This window comes from Saccostrea echinata, unplaced genomic scaffold (assembly GCF_033153115.1).
Source record: "Saccostrea echinata isolate AGI-Se365-2 ecotype Australia unplaced genomic scaffold, CSIRO_AGI_Sech_v1 ptg000001l, whole genome shotgun sequence".
Taxonomy (NCBI): Eukaryota; Metazoa; Mollusca; class Bivalvia; order Ostreida; family Ostreidae; genus Saccostrea; species Saccostrea echinata.
The window spans coordinates 25,550,593-25,573,973 of NW_026889750.1; the positions used below are offsets into that span (position 1 = coordinate 25,550,593).

General features: G+C 33.4%; 1 protein-coding gene across 2 annotated transcripts; it reads left to right on the forward strand.

Annotated features, from left to right (window-relative positions):
* Positions 1 to 553: 553 nt before the first annotated feature.
* On the forward strand, positions 554 to 23,200 carry LOC133205683 (carbohydrate sulfotransferase 15-like). Of its 2 annotated transcripts, XM_061341576.1 has the most exons (9): positions 554 to 752; positions 16,294 to 16,453; positions 16,564 to 16,792; positions 18,296 to 18,319; positions 18,953 to 19,066; positions 19,231 to 19,390; positions 21,202 to 21,355; positions 21,985 to 22,132; positions 22,706 to 23,200. In XM_061341576.1, exons 1-9 carry the CDS (start codon positions 694 to 696, stop codon positions 22,897 to 22,899), a joined length of 1,242 nt encoding a protein of 413 aa, XP_061197560.1. In that variant the 5' UTR covers positions 554 to 693; the 3' UTR covers positions 22,900 to 23,200. The 2 variants fall into 2 exon arrangements, with proteins under 2 accessions (XP_061197560.1, XP_061197629.1); XM_061341645.1 differs by lacking the exon at positions 18,296 to 18,319.
* Positions 23,201 to 23,381: the final 181 nt, after the last annotated feature.

Below are 23,381 nucleotides of genomic sequence, written 5' to 3' on the forward strand. Positions count from 1 at the left end.
CCTTTTCGTCTACAGTCAGTTAAAACTTACGTCTAATCTAAAAAACATAGTTAATTCTTTATTTTAATGTTTTATATGTACTTTCTTTTATTCGCTTTCCCATCGGCTGCATTACAGTTCATCAATCGCAATATCTCGGGCCTTTTTCCGAGATTGCAAGAAAGGCCCTAGTTGATGCGATTGACAATGCATACAGTGTAATAGTGCATTTTTTTTACTTTGATAAATTATTCAATACTTTTTTCAGCTGTGGTCGAACTATAAAATTTTTTCCCCATAAGTGGTCGCAAGCGTGTTCATCTATACATCTACTGATCTCAGAAAACATAGCAAAATAAACTTTGGATATCAATTTTTTAGCTATAGACAGGAATGTCAACAATTTCAATGCAGTGCAAGGTTTAAATGTCTACAGAAAATTCGGCATTACGAAATACAATGTCATTTTGATTTTTTTTTTCGTTTTAATTAGCGGTTCGTACGAAAATATTTACCGGAAAGAAACTCTTCGATAATCAATGGTCGTGAATTGTCAGAAATCAGGGAGGGAAAGTCACAGGTAAATGGCACATGTTGTCAAGAAAACGGTGAAGTCAATTTGCATACATCTCCTCTCCGTGCGAAGACCCTCGCTAGTGACATGACAGGCTATTCGTTAGGACTTATAACTCCATTTTTCCTTTGGAGAAAGACATGTCGCTTAAACTTTTACTGAAGTGGAAACGGAGATTATATCATAGAGTAACAAAACGGTGAGTGCAAATCAAATATCTTTGTCGAATAGGGTGGGAAAAAATCAGCTCAAATGGTTTACACAATGTCTACATTTGACATTTATTACATTGACTAGCCAGGATACACATGTGTAATTAAATGTCGAGATTAATTAGGCGGCCATCAAAGAGATGTTTTTCTTAATATACTAAATTACTAGTACTCTCTCAACTACCAAGACAACGAATGGAGATCCTCCCAAGGGGGTATTTTTTCGTTTTCCTCCTTAGCAGCAATATTGCCAATGAAGCTATGAAATAATTAGAAATACGTTGTATACTTAAATGAGTTTTTATTTGCGTATTATCAAGGTAATTAAAAATGTAATTAGAATACTACCTATGGCAAAAGTCCCACATTGACTTTTTGTCATGAGGGTTAATCTATGGTTTACAATCATTATGTACAAAGTTAACACACTGACAGTATAACGATCAGCGAGACGAGGGCAAACATCTAGAACTTTTAATGACATAATTATGTCTTCCGCTGACAATTTTTCGATGTAAGACTAAATGTATTTTTTTTCATTTTCCTAAATCATTACATTACATATAAAGGTGTCACATTAGCGGATCACACGAATTTCAGCCGACGTGCTAGTTGAAATGGCATGGTTCAAAACAACGGGAATTTGAATGCAGATATATAGAGAGAATTTTATTGAAGATGTGTTAAGATACAATGTATCCCTCATATATATGCAAAGCCTTTAGCAATCATAAAGGTGCTGCTAATTCTTAACCTACCCACCCCCAACATTTGGGAGGGGATGCTGAATGTTTTGCCATGAATATAAGATTTAGATTAATACTTCTCCAAACGTACAGTGTATATGATTTTCAGAGTTTCTTGGAAAGTCTTTTGAGCGATGACAATGAAAGTAGGGTAAGAAATAAGGTCCACTTAAACGAATTGATGCTAAGAAAAAATAACGGAGATACAGGTCCAAGTTCATATTCATCTATTAGGACGTTTTACATGTAGCGGGAAAAATGGACATTTTGGCGGAAAATTTGTAGACATTTTAAAGGAGGATTTATAGGACATTTAGCTGGAAAGTTGAGTCTAATATATGTATGAACTGTATTTTAGAGGAATTAGGTTTTAATTCTGCTAGTGGTAATCCAACTTATACCCACAGCTCCTTTCTAAGGAGGAAATTCTTCAAAACCATATGTCAGTTTTGAATATTTTTAATATTCCTAAAATCAAAATGAATCTATACTGGATTCCAAAACTCCGTAAAAATCCTTACAAACAAAGATACATCGCGGGTTCCAGTAAATGTTCTACCAAGCCTCTTCCTTTACTCCTCACTAAAATATTTACAGCAGTGAAGGAAAAACTTCAGGAGTACTGTACAACAGTATATTCGAGAAGTGGTGTAAATCAGATGTGGATACTTAAAAAATACAGGGAACCTTTAGAAAATTTGATTCACAAAATTTTACCAAAATCAATAACATCAAAACTTACGACTTTTCAACACTTTATACAACCATTCCCCACGATAAATTAAAATCCAGGCTTTTTGACGTCATCGACAGCTGCTTTTTCAATAAAAATGGAACTCGTAAATATACATGTGCTTACCTTGTCACTGGTCATTTGCAAATTTATTTTGTCCAAAAAAAACCCACATTCTGATTGTACACATAGTACTCTGAAGTTAATATTAAAAAGATACTTGAGTTTCTGATTGACAATATCTATTTAGTTTTTTGGAGATCAGCTCTTCCAGCAATCTGTTGGAATTCCCATGGGTACCAATTGCGCCCCCTTATTAGTAGACCTATTTTTGTATTCATATGAGGCAGAATTTATTCAAAAACTTCTATATGAGAAGAAGAAAACGCTTGCTGTGGCCTTCAACTCGACATTTAGAAATACTGACGACGTATTATCAATTATCAATAGTTACTTCCATTCTTATGTCGACTCGATATATCCCAGTGATCATGAGCTTGAAATAAAAGATTCCACAGAGTCTGATACACATGTTTTATATTTGGATATTTTACTACAAAAAACATTAATGGTAACCTAACAACAAAGATTTATGATGAACATGATGACTTCAATTTTTCAATCGTCAGCTTCCCTAACTTATGTAGCAATATACCCTTATCACCTGAATATAGGGTTTTTGTCTCCTAGTTCTAGAGCATGCTCTAAGTATGAACAATTTCTAAATCGAGGCAAGCTATTGACAAACAAGTTGATGAAACAGAGATATCAGCAGTCTCGATTGAAGTAATCATTTTGCAAGTTTTATGGTCGATACAATGACCTTGTCAGCAAATACAACCTATCGTTAAGTCAAATGCTGACTGGTATTTTTCATACTAATTGATGGGCCATTATTTACACACTGAAATGTCTACGGAATTATCCGGGTTTTTTTTCCTGATCATGACAAGGAGCACACGGCGGGTGTGACCGGTCGGCAGGGGATGATCACTCCTCTATGGCATCTGATCCCACCTCTGATGTTTTTGGAGCTCCGTGTTTGCTTAGATGCAGAACTGTATCGTTATGGTTTTATATTTTAGCCTTTGACCATAACGCTACAGATCCCGTAATGTATATAAAGTGCAATTTACGGCGCAAGTTTTTCTGCACACTCTCGGGGATGTATTTCTCCATTTTCCAGCAATGGTCAATCATTCCTTTAATTCTAGACATATTCTGTTACCAACCTGTATATTTGATCCACCTTCTAACCCTTTGTAGTCTTCTCTACAGACCAATAAATTCACTTGTTTTGAATTTCCTGTCTTCCGACAGCCATGTAGACTAACTGACGATATCTCGCTGAAGATGTCTGTAGATACAGCTATAAAGGATAAGGAGGTGGATAAAATACACAGATTGGTAATAAAATATGTCTAGCATTAAGGAATGAAAGGTAGTTGATTGACCAATGCTGGAAAGTGGAGAAATACATCCCCAAACGCGTGCAGAAATTCTTGCGCCGTATATTGCACTTTATTTACATTACAGGATCTGTAGCGTTATGACTAAATGCTAAAATTTAAAACCACAACGCTACAGTTCTGCAGCTAGTGTTTGCTCTGCTCCCGATTTGTATTGTTTTAATGGAGATTGAGCTTAAATACTGTTCGTTATCTCCATATTTCACGTACATCTCTTCTAGTAGCCAGGTAACTAAGTCTGCTGCCCGCTTCTCACCAACAGGGATGTGGAAGCATGATTTTGATAGGGCTACACGTATATATAGATAATTTTAATACAGATTATAATGCCTAAGACTATCAGATCAGAAACGAGATCAGGAGTGTTCCATCACAGAGCCTCCCCAAGAGCATAATCAGATTTTAGTAATACATCAACTCTGTACTGCAACCCCTTACAAATAATATTCTCCCACTCCCATCCCACACCCCGATTCGTTTCTACCTTCACCACTTTCATTACTGGTCAATGTTTAATTATAGATGAATATGTAAAAGTATTTAACTGTCTGAATATGTATGTATTAGTGAGTAAAGATTCCTAATTTTTGCCATGGAAACGCTCCAATGGAACTGGAAACTTACTAATTAATCCGCTGACCATTGTTGGATGCTCGCTGACTTAAAATTGATTGTTTAAAAAGATTTAAACTTCCATACACAACTACAAAACATTGAATATCCTCTATTTATCCATAATTATATATAAATGTAAACAATACAATGTTTTTCTTTGTTAACGCAGGGAATAACGGTTGCAGTCATTGCAGAAAAAATGTAGGGCAGAAAGGAAACATTACAAACTACTAATAACGCATTCCAAAATCAAAACAGAAAATTTTATTTCTGTTTTAAGCATTTTGCCCTCAGGTATTGACAAAAATTAATAAAGAAGAGTTTTTAAAGATATTTGTTCGTTGGATTGTGAAAAAAAGCATTTTTAATTCCAACATAAAGACTATTTTGGTGACAAGACAAATTGAAATACATGCATTTAGAGGAAAACCCGATGAATAAAATCGCAGCTAAAGGAAACTTAGCATCTTTATGATAGCAAAGTTCTATAGGTTAAATTTCCTCTGAAAGAAGATCCCCGTTACAGTATATATTCTTCGCAACAAAAGCAAACTTAACATCTTGAAATAGGAAGAATCGAAGGGGTAAATTTTCCCCAAATAATATCACTGATACAGTATACTCAGTATATTATTCACAACAAAAGCAAATTTAACATCTTGATGATATCCAGACTCTACGGGATTAATTTCCTCTCAAAGAACATCAACGATTCAGTATATATTATTCACAACAAAAGAAAACTTAACATCTTTATAATAGCGAGGCTCTACGGGGTAAATTCCCCACCAAAGCATATATATTAGAGAAAAAAACACTAACATTACATCTTGATGAAAGCCAGAGTCTACGGGGTAAATTTCCCTTAAATATATCAATAACACAGTATATATATTATTGAAAGCAGAAACAAACATTACATGTCGATGATAGTAAGACTTTGAGGGAGACCCCTTCCCTCCCCCCTCAAGAATATCACTGACACAGAAAATAGTACTAGATAATTATAAAGACAAACTGTGAAAAAGGTATCTATTAATTCACAGAAAACTCCAAACTATACTTGTACAATAAAATAAGACACAACCTCAATATGGAAGAATATCTTATGCTTGAAAATAGTTTCAAGAATGGACAATTGTTAACTAAATTTCGAACAAGTGACCACTGCCTACTGATAGAAACTGGTAGACATAAGAAAATAGCTTGACAACAAAGATTAATTATGCACTTCATGTAATGCTATTGATGATGAATTTCATTTCTTTTTACAATGCAATTTGAATATACAAGCAAGGAATATACTTATAAATTTTTTAAGATAATTGTTCCTCATTCTATCTCAAATCGCCCATACAGAAACTTGATTATATATTAAGCCCAACATTGAAGTTATACTGGATGTTTGTACTTTTATAAAATAATCACTAGAATTAAGAAATAAAAGGTCCATATCGGTGTAACATTTCAGGAGTAAATGAAAGAAAAAGTGAGCAAGCTCACATACCCCACGCTCCCCCAAAGCTCGACAATGCAACACATACTGTACTTATGAAATTATTTAAGGCAAAGCACCAACTTGAGAAGGGGGGGGGGGGACTACATGTATCCAAGATTTTGTGTGTGTGTGTTAAATCATTAATATTTTGATCTAAAATCAATAGGGGTCTTATAAGGTCATAAAGTATTTCACATAAAATTTCATTACAAAAGCTGATTCCAGTGGATTTCCTTATTACCTAGCTGGAAAGTTTCTTCAATAATAGGCAAAACTCTTAGGGCAAAAATAATGGAATCGGAATTTCCTGGTAATATGCACATCTACACACTGTGTACTAAATATCTGCAAAGTTTGACAAAATTCTGTGCAGTGGTTTATGAGGAGTTGCGCTGACAAACTGTTCATCACTATATTCAAGATATGGCCAAAAATCTAAGTTGAAAAGTGCTGAAATTCCCGGAAAAAATCAAGGAATCAGAATTTCCTGGTAATATGCACATCTACACATTGTGTCCTATATATCTGCAAAGTTTGACAAAATTCTGTGCAGCGGTTTAGGAGGAGTTGCGCTGACAAACTGTTCATCTCTATATTCAAGTATGGCCAAAATTCTGAGTTGAAAAGTGCCAAAATTCCCAGAAAAAGTTAAGGAATCGGAATTTCCTGGTAATATGCACATCTACACATTGTGTCCTAAATATCTGCAAAGTTTGACAAAATTCTGTGCAGCGGTTAAGGAGGAGTTGCGCTGACAAACTGTTTATCTCTATATTCAAGATATGGCCAAAAATCTGAGTTGAAAAGTGCCAAAATTCCCAGAAAAAAATTAAGGAATCGGAATTTCCTGGTAATATACACATCTACACATTGTGTCCTAAATATCTGCAAAGTTTGACAAAAATCTGTGCAGCGGTTTAGGAGGAGTTGCGCTGACAAACTGTTCATCTCTATATTCAAGATATGGCCAAAAATCTAAGTTGAAAAGTGCCGAAATTCCCGGAAAAAATAAAGGAATCGGAATTTCCTGGTAATATGCACATCTACACATTGTGTCCTGAATATCTGCAAACTTTGACGAAATTCTGTGCAGCGGTTTAGGAGGAGTTGCGCTGACAAAAAAACAGGACTGACTGACTGACTGACTGACTGACTGACTGACGGACGGGTCAAAAACATTATACCCCCCGCAACTTGTTGCGTGGGGTATCATTACTTAAACTGAGTCTATTGTATATACAGTGTATATATATTCATTGTTCTCTGTTTCTTGTGGTTTTTTTAATTATTATTATCATGATGGATTGTATTGCTTGACCAATATGGGTGTATCATACAAAAAAAAAATTATTTATTCTTCACAGAAAAGGCAAACTTAACACATTGAAAATAGCAAGACTCAAGCAAGGGGTATATTTCCTCTCAAAAAATAACTGTTACAATGATACAGTATATATTATTCAAAGCAAAAACAAATGTTACACCTTGATGACAGAAAGACTTTACGGGGTACATTTCCCCCATAGAATATCACTGATACAGTATATATTATTCGAATTAAAGTAAATTTATCATCTAGATGAGAGCAAGACTCTACGGTAGTAAATTTCCCCCAAAGAATATCACTGGTACATAATTCACCGTAAAGCACAACTTTTCATCTTGATGATAGCAAGGCACCAAGGAGTAAATTTCAAAGAATATTATTCCCGAACATGACAAGGAGCACACGGCGGGTGTGACCGGTCAGCAAGGGATGCTCACTCCTCCATGGCACCTGATCCCACCTCTGATGTCTTAGAGGTCCCTGTTTGCTCTGTTCCTATTTTGTAATGTTTAATGGACTTTTGAGCTCGAATACTGTGCATTATCTCCACATATTTCATTCACAGAAAAAGCAAACATTATACACCCTGATGATAGCAAGATTCTACGGGGCAAATTTCCCCACAAAGGCTTTTACTGATACATGTACATGTACAGTATTCATTATTCAAAGGAAATGTAAACTTAATATCTTGATGATAGCAAGACTCTACGTGGTAACAACAACCCCCCCCCCCCCCCCCTTTCCCAAGAATATCACCATACCTTAAACAAATAACATGTTGATGTTAGCAGGACTCTATAAGGTAAACTTCCTCTGAAAGTGATTCGACACTAGTTCATTTTCGACAAACCTCTATCAGTTTAACTAAGAATTTACAGAGTACTAAATTTCTCCAAGAAAAGTGTCTGACAATTTAGTCAATTATATTGCAACTAAGTTGTTACGGTTTAAATTCTAACGTTAAGAATTCAAGGAAATACTTTTTAACGGAATAATTGACGACATTTTAATCTCGGAAATTATTTTAAAAACTAGGAATTGACGGGGTAGATTTTCTCTCAAAAACTTAGGTAAAATTTTCAACTCAATGCTCTGTATAGAAAGCAATGAAACAAAGTTACTATCTAGAAATTTTACCAAGACTTTTTTTTCTATGTTGCATTTAGGTACATGTATCGGCAAATTTTGTTTTATTTTGCAGATTTAATGACTCCTGCATTTTTTAACAAAACGATACTCTATTCCACGGATTAATTTCCTATCAAAATTATAAATCTTAAATAGTTTGATATTTCATCTTTAAAGCCAAAAATACATGTAACTTACAATAGTACTGCATATACGCTTTGCACTTTACTTGTAAACTTTTATAAAGTTTATTTACTAGATTTATAAATTTTGTTTACGAGTAGATAGATGAACTTTCTCCGGGAAAGAATAAATCTTCATGGTTTTTGAAACCAACATATTTAATAAAGCAGATTTATGACACGGCCACAATGCCATCCAACACAAGGGGGTTGATCAAAAGGAATTCACACGGTGGAAAAGTAAACAGTAAAATACTGAAGAACAGAAACAGATCACCTCAAGTTTTTTTCTGCAACCACCTATCAGCCCAGTAAGCGGGGGGGGGGGGGGGGGGGTTGCTGTAAGGTCAAGCACAGGCAAATACCAGGATATTTCTTTTTGCTTGTCAGATTATTTTGGGAAGTTGGCAGTTAAAGTTTTTTTGGGAGGAGGGAATGGAGACTAACCCCCCCCCCCTCTTGAAACCGTTGCGACGGGCCTGTCTGTTGATATGTTCACTCATTTATCCTTGAAAGCAATGTTTTTATTTCAATTTCTGTGTGGAATCTGTTGATTTTGTCAGTTTCCTTGTAATGTTCCCTGTATTCACTATGTTTTGGTGTTGGATTATGTGTTAACGGTATTTAAATATGATTGACCTTACATTGATACATGGCCGCAGAGAACACGAAGAATAACAGAAAAAGGGAACCAGTGCTATATTTCTTTGGGGTTAATGGGGGTCAGAAACAAAAAAGACTGTTTTATGCTGAATGAAACAAACAATTACAAAATTCTAGAAAAAATCTGGAACAATCAAGGTAAATATATTCACCAGAGTACACCCGACAGACCGGACGTATTTCTTAGTGGTCCGAATTTCTTTCTTTGCAATTGGTTATAAACTTTCCATTTAAACGTGTAACATTGTAAATATATCTAGTGTTTAGTAGTTTAGTTGTAGTGCTAGTTTTTTTTTTTTTTTGTTCCTCTATTTCCTTTGTTTTTATGACTTCATAACTTTTTTCTTTGTCCTTAGGAAGGGACAGGGCGTCCCGAAAATTTGATAAATTTTAATTGTACATGTCATTGGTCATTTTAAGTGCTTTATATAAAATTCAATCCTTGACCTTGAAACTATTTAATAGATCGGACACGTAGGATATACAGTGTTATTGGTTTTCTAGTATATATATATATATATATATATATATATATATATATATATATATATATATATATATATATATATATATATATATATAACTATATGATGAGATGATTAATGAGTTTTAAATTTCATCCATAGGCCAGGTTTACCTCAGAAAAATGCATTCTGAAATGTGCCTATTGCATCAGCCAAAAGAATTCGAAACGTAGAAAAGCACCGTATGCGCATGGAAGTGCTGTCAAAGATAGTAAAAGATGAAATTGTTTTAATATAGACAGTGTAACTGGAGACAAAAGAAAACATTATTGATTTAACAGGAAAAGAGATCCTTCTCTAACGTTTTTCTATGTTTGTAAGGTGTAATAATACCATAATTTTTAACTTTTCCAGCAGACTGGTATTAAGATTGTAGCATCGTTTGAAATAATAAAATTAATATATTTTTTTATCCTAGTAGTCTAAAAAGATTTCAAAAATAACACACACGTGAAATAGAGTTTTGGAGTCTGGACATTTTCCTTTTTTTTTCTTTTTTCTTTTTTTTTTGTTTCTTTGTTGGTTTGTTTGTTTGTTGTTTGTTTTTTTTTGGCTGTCAAACATTTTCAGTGAAGAAGAAAATAAATAATCTATCCTTCATTATCTTGAAAATAAATAATCTGTCCTTGACAGGCATGAAAATAAGTATTATTCAGTGGCGGATTTAAGGCGCCCCCCCCCCCCTCCTAAAATTGTCAAAGTTAGCGTTAATCATAGTTTCGTCAAGAAAATGTAAAAAAAAGTTCACCCGGTAGACCTCGTTTTTTACCCTACAAAATCTCTAGAATCCATGAGCTTCCGGGGGCTTCGCCCTCTGGGCCCCTACAAGTGCTTCGCCCTGGACCCACTGGGGGCCTCAAGGCGGCCCCCAGACCCTCTGCCTACTTCTTGCGCCCCCCTAACTTCAAATCCTGGATCCGCGCCTGTTATTAATGACTTGAAAAATTTTGTCACCCCCCCTTCAGAATCAAGTCGTCGTCCCCTAATGAAACATACTATCTTGCATAAAAAGTTTTTGGATGATTGGAGTAATTGATATAGCTTCCAACGTTGTTGGGCCATCATTATTTATTTTAACGCAATTTGTTATTACAATATATGCATGTGCTTCAAATGACAGGAAACAAATTTTAAACGAATATCAAACCTTCCAGTTTATAAAGTCCATTCTATCCCAAATCAGCTTATTTCTCAAAACACAATTAATATACTAAATCTGTGGCATTCTTAACCCCCTTCTCTCTCTCACACACACACACACACCCTCTCTCACACACACACACACACACACACACAATTTTAGCCAGAATCAATCAAAGGGGGAGTAGTTACAACATTCTCTAGATCATCGATGAATTCAAATCGGTTATAATGTTATTCTCAATCTGACTATGGCATACATCATCTTAATTAATTCGTGAAATAGGCATGTTTGTATAGAAAAAAAAATCTTTGAAAAGCTTTCTTTCAATTTCTCACCTGTAAATATTAGAACAATATATACTATTGGCAATAATTATACACTCCTTTACAATATAGTAAAGAAAAAAAAATTATCATTATGACTTTTAGAAAATTATAAATTATACCGTTTACCTTTTCTTTTTCCATTCTCGAGGCTGCTTCTTTTGAAATAGACTTAATAAATTCGATAAATTCCTCAACTTCTAAGTCTGACATTCCTTACTTTTTGAAGAGAAAGAGACCTATATTACAAAATATTATCTCGTTATAACAATAAAATAAACTCGTTTATAAGGAGAAAAATATCGTTATAACGAGATAATTAATTCGTTATAACGAGAAAAATAACTCGTTATAACGAGATATTAACTCGTTATAACGAGATAACTAACTCGTTATAACGACTTAATTATCTCGTTATAACGAGATACTAACTCGTTATAACGAGATAACTAACTCGTTATAACGAGATAACTAACTCGTTATAACGAGATAACTATCTCGTTATAACGAGATAACTAACTCGTTATGACGAGATACTAATTCGTTATAACGAGATACTAACTCGTTATAACGAGATAACTAACTCGTTATAACGAGATACTAACTCGTTATAACGAGATAACTAACTCGTTATAACGAGATAACTATCTCGTTATAACGAGATAACTAACTCGTTATAACGAGATACTAACTCGTTATAACGAGATAACTAACTCGTTATAACGACTTAATTATCTCGTTATAACGAGATAGTTATCTCGTTATAACGAGTTAAATATTTTTTTATCTTGTCAAAAATGAGCCTATCCGGCTTTCGTAGTTAGGGACAAACTATTTTTTGTAAAAAAAAAAAAAAAAAAAAAAAAAAAAGAGCATATACATGTACATGTATGTATACCATTATCCTTTGTAATAAGTCAGTTCTAGCATCATCGGATCTTGGACTCTCTTGTTAAACTTTTCGTTATTCTGACTTTTTACATGATACATCATAAGTTGTTAAAAAAAATCTCACCTCTTGTTTTAAATCAAATTTTCGCTCCGAAGATCTAAGATTTCACAGAAGAGTTCAATTTGTTGAGAATTTCATTCATACAAAGAATTTGTTCGGCATCTTTGATATTTGATAGTTAAATTAAAAAGTGCTTTAAAAGAAAAGAAGGAATTTTGACAAGAATAATATTTTTGCAACTTTTTTTTTAATTTAAGTACACTACCATTCTAAAGACAATAATGTAGGAAATAAAACATGCTAAAAACTGAGGAATTCATTTGAGGTGGAAAGCTATCAGTTGCTGTCCATTCTCTAAAAAATCACCTTAGGGCAAAGGAAGCAGAAAAGGCAGAAAATGCATGATTTCTCAATGTATTAACATGTACTGATTATTTTTTTAATCTATAGAAAGTTCCATTTTTACATACATTTATAAGATTTTTTTGAATTCGTCCAATAGAGATCTGATACAAATCATACTAATAGAGTATCATTGTGTTAAAAAATACAGGGGTAATTAAATCTGCAAAATAAAGGAAAAGTTGCCATTAAAATGAATTCTAATTGAAAATAAAACATATTCAAATGCAACTTAGGAAAAAGTCTAAGCAAAAATTTTAGATATTTACTTTGTTAAATTGAAGTACATGTAATTTTATTATTACTTTGAATACAGAGCATTGAGTTGAAAATTTTACCTAAGATTTTGAGAGTAAATTTACCCCGTAAATTCGTAGGTTTGAAAATATAGCACCTAGATAAAATGTTAACAAGTATTTTGATAAAAAAAAAAATCCTTGTAATTTTAACTTTAGAATTTAAATCATAACTACTTTTTCGCAATATTATTGACTAGATTGTCAGATACTTTCTTCTCGGAGGAAATTTACTCTGTAAATACTTAGGTTAGCTGATCTAAGTTTGTAGAAAGTGAACTAGTATCGAATCATTTTCAGAAGAAATTTACTCGGTAGAGTCTTGTCTTGGTATCATTATAATATTCAGTTTGTTATTTCTTTGAATAATGTTGTATTAGTGATATTCTCTCTGGGGAGAAATTTACCCTAAAGTCTTGTTATCATCACAATTTAATGTTTGCTTTTGTTGTGAATAAGATTTACGATACCGGTAATGTTTTTTCAGAGGAAATATACCCCGTAAAGACTTGCTAACATCAAGATGAATATTCAGCTTTTCGGTGACTTTCAGGAGAAATTTACCTTGCAGAGTCTTGCTATCGCCACAATGTACATTTTTAGCTTTTCTGAGCCAAAGGCTCAAAGAGCTAATGCTATGACCATTTGTGCGGTGTGCGGAGTGCGTAAACTTTTTAGAATATGGGCCATAACTCAAGAAACCCTTGGCCGATTATTGTCAAATTTGTCACAGGGTATCCTTGGCCCAAAGGCTCCCATTTACAGTAAAACTAGGCTTGTGACCCTTAAACAACGGGAGATAATTATCACCGAGCAAAATTAACATTTTTGAAATAAATAACTTTTTAATATGTTATACTAAATTTGAACATTTATCTGTGAAATACTTTATCTGTTTTTACTATGTGCTTATTTCTAATTAATTGTGTCTTATTTATCTCATTTCCTTTGAAGCAGGATTAAGACATTCCAATTGACACTCAGTGACTCTGTCAAAAGAATTGATACCCATTAGGTGTAAATGCCTTTAGGACCTGTTAATCCCGTAACAATGATTTTGTTTATATAATTATTTTGTAAATTCTTTCATGTCCATTCCAACAAAGATGTACATCTGTTTATCAATTAACTCAGTTAGTGTCAGACTTGAATTATTGTTTACTCTCAATATTACAAAAAGCGATGTTCATTATACTTTCTTCAGTTTGGAGGCCCGATGCTCTACCGGCCACATCCAACTCGGTTATGACCTAGTTTTGACTCGTTAAACTATTGTTGAAATTCATGTTGATTGTTATTCACCATCGTCTATAATAAATTCGGAAACCTGATTTACCATTTCTTGGACTTTATATTGGAAGACCATAAGGAATACGGCACCTTTCTCGTTTACATTGTATTACGGCCCCATGCACAGCGCCACTACTTTATTACCCGCCAACATTCCTTCTTCCCCGTTTACGCTAGAACAACGGATATAGTCCAGGAATTACTTTTATAACTTATAACCAAAATTTAACTGGTTATATAATTAGGAAAATATAATCAAAAGTACTGGTTGCTTAAAAATCTTCTTCTCAAGAACCACAGGGCAGATTATCACCAAACTTAAACAAAAGGATGAGGATATGTTGTAGATTAAAATTTTCACGGGGAATCACCCTGGAGCAAAGGGTGTGGTCTCAAGGTCACTTCAAAGTTGACCAAAAATTACATTTTATTAAAATGTTGATATTTTGCTTACTTTAAGGACTAGGATCATCAAATCTTGTCAGTTGACGCATCTAAGGACCTCATATCATGTTGACTCAAAAGTAGGTCATGGTGACCTACTTTTTAAATTTTACGACCATTCTTTTTCAAAATGATTTAGAGGCATATTTTGAACAATTTAAGGCCCATAATCATCAAACTTTGTCAGTTGATGCATCTTGGGTCCTTGGAGTACGACAACTGAAAAGTAGGTCACCCTGACCTACTTTTGAAATTTTATGGCTGTATTTAATATTTTTTGGGTACTATTTGGATTAGAATCATCAAATAGAAGTGAAAGGTTGTACAGTTTATCAGAAGAGCGATTCAAGGCCCTTGGGCCTCTTGTTTGTTTTTTGCAATGATAATATTGATATCACTTAAACTATAAAAGACACAAGTTGTACATGATTTTCCCACAAGGTACATGTAACTCGATCAACAGATCTTTTGCATTTTTATATTTTTTGTTTTGTGCACTACCTGGGAGGTATTACGAAGATAAGGAGCTAACAGTTAATCAGTGCTAACATCAAATTTTGAATAATTTTTTGATAGATAATTTGAGGTTTTTATACTGAAATGTTTGAAAACATTAGAAATATAATTAATTAAAATTGACTAACAAAATCCAGCAACTAGCGAGATATCGCAAGACTTGATCCTGTAAGTATATATACAATGTACCTGTACGTCCCTGGAACTCCATTTTTGCTGGGAGGGACACTATTATAACAACTATACCTTAAATAATTTAAAAAGATTAATTAAGCAAATTAATTTCGAATCAATAAAGGAGAAAAATCTGCATATTAAACCGAAGGCGGACCTTTTATTATAGAGGCAGGCGGACCTTATATGTTATCTTTAAACGAGGCGGACCAAATATTATACGACACCGGTCGATAGGGGAAGCTTACTCTTCCTGGGCACCTGATCCCACCTCTGGAATTTCCAGGAGTCCGTGTTTTAGCTCTGTTTACAGATTTGTATTGTTTGTAGCGCTCTTTGAGATCGATCACTGTTTTTTATCTTCACCTCTTTCTCATTTTTCATACCTCATGTAAAATTACAAGTAGCACATTGGTATATACTTCAGTGGGAAATCTGTACAATGTACAAGTAAGATAATGAGTGGTCATAAAGTTTATAGTAAATTCTGTTTACAGTTATGCAGTAATGACAAAATGTACATACTTGAACGTGTATACAATAGTATTTGAAAAGATTGGATGTAACAACTTACTAAAACTTAATAATAATTAAAACTTACTTAGTCTTGTAAAACTTACTTAGTCTTGTATTTGTATCATTAGTGCCCTTGGTTTTAATGTTCTGCACTTACTTTTTGAATTATTTGATATTCTTATTGTTTCTAATATAAAGATGCGTAATCTGATTATGTATAAAATATATTAAACCTCACATTAGACGAAAAGACAAAATAATGCTCTTTTTTTTCATTTTACCGAATATTTACATCTCTGAAAGAATTATTCTTGAAAGACTTGTACAGATCTAGCTTGTATACAGAGGGGGTTGATATGCTTTGATAGGCGGAAAAAGGGGTTTTATCTCTCAATGGACCAGACTGTGCTTACACTTAAAACTATAAGAAGTATAGAAAGTCAAATTTCAAAATCAAATGTTCGATTAGCATTATACCTTGAAATCCTTATACCAGGTATATTTGAGACTTTCCCTCAAAGAATTTCCACTTGTACGCTTGCAATGGCATGTTACGATGTTTTTATTCACATTTCGTTTACAGGAAGTCCTCTACTATCCTTTGTATAGGGCTTAGTCTTCTCATCATTTTCCCAGTCCTCCTTCCTATGCGGTTCGTGAATCTCCTCTACCACAGAAGTGTTCCGAATTATCAGTGTGGAGTACACAGGAATCCCTATTTAGCAGAGGATATACTCTGTCAAGTTTGTATTTATTTTATTTACCAAGATCTAAATCATTACAATTCCAGTACATTAAGATCTGTTTCATAGAAAGTTGTTAAAGTTTGGTATCTGTTGCTCTCTGGTTTCAGGAAAGGAAGAAGTTTCTGCCAAATTTCAAAAATCCATGTTGGTATGAATTTGACGGAAACGTGACGTATAATAAACTCCGATGTCTGCCCTACTTTCATATTTTTGGTGTATGCAAGTCCGGCACTACTGACCTCTTTTTTCGGTTAATACAACATCCTCAAATAGTTCCAAATAGAGGTCAGCTCTCCAAAGAAACCTGGTTCTGGTCTTGGCATCGATACGGCACAGGTACGCACGTCTGAATACCGAGATCTTCCGAATGTGTGCCTTTTACATGTACATAAAACTTAGGTTACAGAGAAGTGATTGGGACTTCTTATAAACGAGCTCCTTTTTATTCGTAAGAGGAACATGTATAGTGAAAATCTCTTAAGGGATTTATAAAAGTTTCCTTTTAACCGACATTTCCATATAAGGAAGTTCTTTATGACTAAGTTTACATTCGAAAGGGTTTCGTGTTTTTTGTGCTTATATATGTATTTTGACATTTAATATTATATATTCATAATTTATCTTTGCTTAATTAAGTAACTTGTACAAAACTACAAAACTTTTAGACCCTACCTTTCATGATTTATCTATGCTTAATTAAGTAACTTTTTGTACAAAACTTTTAAACCCTACCTTTATCGTTGATACTGTACTTTACACACATTTTAAAGGATTAAGGGGGATCGACCCTCTGATAAGAGAGATAACTTTCCTAATCCTAAAAAATCCTAATATTACTCATAGTTTACTTTACCGGAGTTTAAACCTTTTAGTATTTTCATTCTATCAAACCCGACATATGAGGGAAACATTGACTTCCATTTCCTTTTGCCTATACATTTAAACCCAGTTTTCAAACCTTTACAAATTAAATAAGTTTTTTTCTTTTAATGGATCATTTTAAGAATGCTTTAATGTATCAAGTATCATATGTAGAATTTTATTAGTATTAATTTTTTTTTTATTGAAAAAAATATTTATATAAGAAAGATGATTGCTAATGGACGTTTTCTTTTCTTACAAGCACATAATAGCATTGTGATATTCTAACTTCTGTTTTTTAATATGAATTTAATAGGTAGGACACTAATATTATTTTTATATACACCTCACATTTTCAATTTTATGTTGATAATGAATTATTATTCTCCCTATTCTCTATGTTAAAATTTATTCATATCATGATCTGACATAAAAATCATTTCTGAAAATTAAGCAGCGCTTCATACCTCATACTATTTTTTTTAGAATCCAATGCTAAAGCTCTTGATGAAAATCAATGTTGGGAAGTTTAAAAAAAATTATGAAATTTAGAGCAGAGGTTCATTAGTCCTTAACATCCAACAAGATACCGTAAAACGCGAATTTTTTAGCGACCATCTAATTTTGGCCTTTTTAGCGATGACCTTGGCTACTTTATAATTATAAATATTGCTAATAATATAGAAATATATTCATAGAATATTAATGAAATTATTCTCAAAATTGTGAAAAATTAATTACGCTGATAATAAAAGCCCGCTAAATTTGCCAGTTGTTAAAGTATTCCGTTATACGGTACGGCTTCAAGCTCTAGCCTTTCCGCCAATTTAAGTGGAGGGAAAATTGCCAGACTTTTCTCTTTATAAAAATCGTGAAGAATGTGCTTCAAGCTGTTTTTTTTTTTGTTTTTTTTTTTTTTTGATTTTTTTTTTTGTTTAAAACCTTTAAATTGTACTTTGTGTATTTTTTTCAATGTAGATCTCATGAAAAGAAATGTTTCAGGTAAGGGACTTCAATGTATGGGTTTTTAAAGTGAAATCGTTTTCTTCTGAAGTTCTTGTATATTTTTGCTTACATGTACTTGCATCTCTGAAGAATTTCTTATTATAACAATCTGATGCTTATTGCATAAGGGGTAGACTGCTATAGGCTTCATTCGCCATTTTCTAAATTAGATGGGGAGCGCGGCCCATGGGCGCTTCAGCTGTTACCGAATATAACACAGTAAATATGATGTAGTAATTTAATACAATGAATCATGATCGGACCAGAGATTATAGGAACTTGATAAAAGTCATCAGACTAAAGACAACAAATATTTGCAAACTTTTACCCTTCAAAACATTTCTACATTTAAAACATTTAAAAAGTTTACTATAACACAGTATTGATAGATGACCACGACATTGACAGTTTTTTTTTCTTCTAAAATCTTTGCCAAGTGTCAGAAGACAAGAGCAAAACACTACAATTCAATTTGTCATGACGATGGGCAAAAGAAGTTTTCTTAGCCCAATGTACTTTTACATAATCAACTTCGATATACTAGTAATTAATGTTTCATCGTAGTTCGAAATAATGTATGCATGTAATGGGATGCATAAAAAAAAACACCAAGAATTTTTTTTAATTTAGTCGATCCGAAGCAGTTTCAACCTTTGGACCACTTCATAGATTTCTTCCAAGTTCCACAGATATCGCAGATGAAGGTATCACCAAATGGCTCAAAATATTCAGACATCGTTACAGGTAAGCGCAATAAAATTGACTTTCTCTTTAATTAGACAGTTCGGATGAAATAACACAGGGATGAAACCAGGGAAAAACAACCCAAAAATTTATGTGAATATAAAAAAAAAAGCCAGGAAAAAAGTCTACTAGTTTTAATTTGGCTATCATGTTTGTGCATTTAGGACATGCTGACCCCATGGATTTTTGGGACAACACGTTATGGCGATTTATTCCCCAGAACGACGAGAATGATCTAGAGCCGACCTTCACCACGCCATATCTTATCCGTCATGTACAGCCCAATATCAGACTCATCCTACTGCTCAGGGAGCCAGTGGAAAGGTTTTTATTCTTGTTTTATTCATCATAAGATTTTATATAATTTTTATTTTATTTTTTCAGAAAAAATCTTATTCATTATATAATTGCACAGAATTTCGGTATATCTTCAGACTTGCGGGGGGAAATTTGACGGAAATGACCTTTTTAGTTGACAATTTTAGAAAGCAATAATACATGTACATGTAGTCATTTATTCCAGTTAGAGTTATCTCTCTTATCACGCAGATGGTTTATGAACCTTAAATTGTTATCAACTTGGAAGTGAGACTCGAAAACTCAGGTTAATTTCTCTGGGTTTTTATCAAAGGTAGATGTTCAAACACCAGACTGATCCCCCTAGTCAAAACGACCACACCTACCATATGCAGGCTCTTTCTGTAAATTACTTTAACAAGTATTTATATAAAAATATATATAATTTAACGGACTAGGACTTTCTGTTTGAAAATCTTGGCTATTACAGCTAGTATTCCTTCCCTTTTTTTGTACAACAATCAAGACTACTAAGTTTTCCCCCTATAAATCATACAGCTTCTACTAACCATGTTTCTTCGTTTCCAAGATTATAAGCCAATGCTTCCATCTGAGTTTTTTTTTTATTAACAGATTATAAGCCAATGCTTCCATCTGAGTTTTTTCTATTAACAGATTATGAGCCAATGCTTCCATCTGATTTTTTTTCTATTAACAGATTGTGAGCCAATGCTTCCATCTGAGTTTTTTTTCTATTAACAGATTATGAGCCAGTGCTTCCATCTGAGTTTTTTTTCTATGAACAGATTATGAGCCAATGCTTCCATCGGAGTTTTTTTTTCTATTAACAGATTATAAGCTAATGCTTCCATCGGAGTTTTTTTCTATTAACAGATTATGAGCCAATACTTCCATCGGAGTTTTTTTTGTCTATTAACAGATTATAAGCCAATGCTTCCATCGGAGTTTTTTTTTCTATTAACAGATACTGAGCCAATGCTTCCATCGGAGTTTTTTTTCTATTAACAGATTATGAGCCAATGCTTCCATCTCAGTTTTTTTTTCTATTGACAGATTATAAGCCAATGTTTCCATCTGAGAGTGTTTTTTTCTATGAACAGATTATGAGCCAATGCTTCCATCTGAGTTTTTTTTTTCTATTAACAGATTATAAGCAAATGCTCCCATCTGAATTTTTTTCTTATAACTATTATAAGTCAATGCTTCTATTTGAGTCTTCCCCCCCCCCCCCCCAAACAAAAAAGATTATACATAGTCAGCCAATAATATCATCTGAATTTCAACTTTTCCCAGAGTTTACAGCTAATGCTTCTATCTGGGAATCTTCTTTTCCCAAATAAAACAACCAATAATATCATCTGGGTTCCAGATTTTACAGCCAATGCTATCAACTTGAGTTCAACTTTTCCAAAATTTTACACCAAATGCAACCATCTGGGCTTCTGGTTTTCACAGTTTAAATGGCCAGTATTGCCACTTTATTTACTCCTTTTCCCGCCTTTTAATCTACTGAGTATATTTTCCCCCAGATTATGAACTGTTGCCTTCTTCTGGATTTGAATTTTTCCCAGATTATACAGCCTTATATATCACCTAGGTCTCTTCTTTTCCCAGATTATACAGCCTTATATATCACCTAGGTCTCTTCTTTTCCCAGATTATAAATTATTGTCATCATCTGGATTTCATGTTTTTCTCCAGATCCTACAGCTTTTTATATCATCATAATTTCTTCTTTTCCTAGATTATACAGCCTTTTATATCATCTTTTTTTTCTTTTCCCATATTACTACCCTCTGAGTTTCTTCTTTTCCCAGATTATACAGCCAGTACTACCATTTGGGTTTCGGGTCTTCCCCAGAAGATTTTCACGTGGATGTATCGGCCTCCATTAGATATATAGACAGGTGTCGTAGATTGGACGGCTTGCGGTCCTGTCTCTACAATAGGACTCTCATCAGGGATATGCCGGTAAAGTTATTGCTCTGTCAAACTTTTTAATATTTTATTTGGGAGGCCTAAGGCTATTGATAAGCGCTAAAAATTACTATTGTCCCAAAATTTCATATGTATACATGTATTTATTTGTCTGCTGAAAATTCCTCTTTTTCCGAGGTTTCTATCAAGTTCGTGTTTGCTTGGACAAGGTGTCCCTTAACAACGATTTTGGATGGGTTTTGTCTGAATCTTTCGATTTTCTAAATAGGATTTCTTAAATGTAAATGACATTATGTTTATTTAATCCATCGACATTTTGATTGAATCTGATCTGCAGTGATTGGTAGCTGCACAAGAAGATGACAATTATAGTACAGAAAATCCGAAATATCAGCTATAATAAGGCAAAATGAATGAATTTTAAGTTCAAATATTTTTCACTTGTGTATACATATAACAACAACTTCAATGTTTTTTTTAGAATGTAATGAATACCTAATGGGCTCCCTTTTCAGTTTACAAATTAATAGGAAAATCTATACACTGTTATAGACGTATTTTGTTGCATAATTCAAGTCCAATACAATTCTTAATAGATTAAATATTATTATACTGTATACACTGTACTACTTTAATGAATTAAATAGTCGGTTTCTTTCTAGACCCCCCTTTATGCCTCCTTTTACGATGTCCATATAGCAAACTGGTTAGACGCCTTCCCTAGAGAGCAGATATTCATCGTCCGAACAGAAGACTTCTCCAAAGACATTAGATTTCATCTTTTACATTTGTTCAAATTTCTCAAAGTTGGTAAGAAACGTATCCAAAAATCAAACCTATCGAATAAGAAATTGCTTATGACGATATACATGTAGCAGGAAGAAAGCCCCGACCTGCAAGTCATCGAGCAATCTATTTAATGCAAAGTGCAACCTGCAGGTATTTAAAATATTGTATCAATTCATTCAACAATTAATCTTAGTAAATGATTGTCTTCATAGGTTATCCAGACGAGAGATTTTTTTTCAACTTTCATGAAAAATGTGAATATCTAGGTCACTCCGATGGCACCCCATCCTTTCTTACTTTGGCTCAATTTGGAAGAGAGCAATCGCTGAACAGACGCACAAACGGAAAGATATCAGATATAGCGAAATGGCTCTCATATATATATGTCTAGATTTTAGATAACCAATTACACATCTTTCGAAATGCAACACAGTGACACTGCACTCTATTCATGAAAGAGTAGATATGAACATCTTTCATTTGTTTTTTTTGTTCTTTAGTGTAAAATAAGTACGATAAAAAGGTAGACTTTCTAAAATGACAATGTCATTAATTTTACATTTATATTTTCCCTTTTGTCTTCTTTTTTGATAGATGATGTGTCAGAAACAGTATTAAAGAAAATGTCACAGATGTCTCGTAGGTATAAGTCGGTCTTCAAGGACAAAGCAGGACCTATGCTAAACCGCACTAGGCGCATGCTTAGAGACTACTTCCGGGAGCCGATGAAAAAGCTATCATACCTTCTTAATGACCCAAAATATACCTGGGCGGATGTGTACGGATAGCTCTTCTCGGTGTGTTTTAAGATCGAGGGTAGCAACAAATTAAAGATAACTCTTTTTCTTGCCTCACAAAAAAGAAAATGATTTTTGATTCACACATTTCTTTAAAAGAAATGAATGTTTGATTTTTTTAAAATAACATATAGCCAGGAATCTGCCAAGTTTAATCAACTTTGTTAGAAATATGGTTTATAGCTAATCGTTATAGATTGGTATAATGTAAATGGCATTGTCTAAGCGTGGGTTCTCTTCCATTTATGCAAAGAAGAGAAAGTTTTCAACTGATGTTCTGTATGAATCTGTCACAAGGATATCAATTAAAATTGGATTCCTTGATTTGCTTATTAATCGCTACTTTATTCTAGAAATCCACATTAGTGGGTCAAATGATATATACATGTATGTATTGATTTAAAAAACTGATGGAATCTGTCTCAAAGTTCAGGAAAAATTGCATTGATCAATGCCTATTTTTTCATCAGAAT

Coding starts and splice junctions, on each gene's coding strand:
- LOC133205683 (XM_061341576.1), top strand. CDS start 694: ATGTCGCTTAAACTTTTACTGAAGTGGAAACGGAGATTATATCATAGA. Junction 753..16,293: donor TATCATAGAGTAACAAAACG/GTGAGTGCAAAT, acceptor TTTCGTTTACAG/GAAGTCCTCTACTATCCTTT. Junction 21,356..21,984: donor CTCTCATCAGGGATATGCCG/GTAAAGTTATTG, acceptor GTTTCTTTCTAG/ACCCCCCTTTATGCCTCCTT.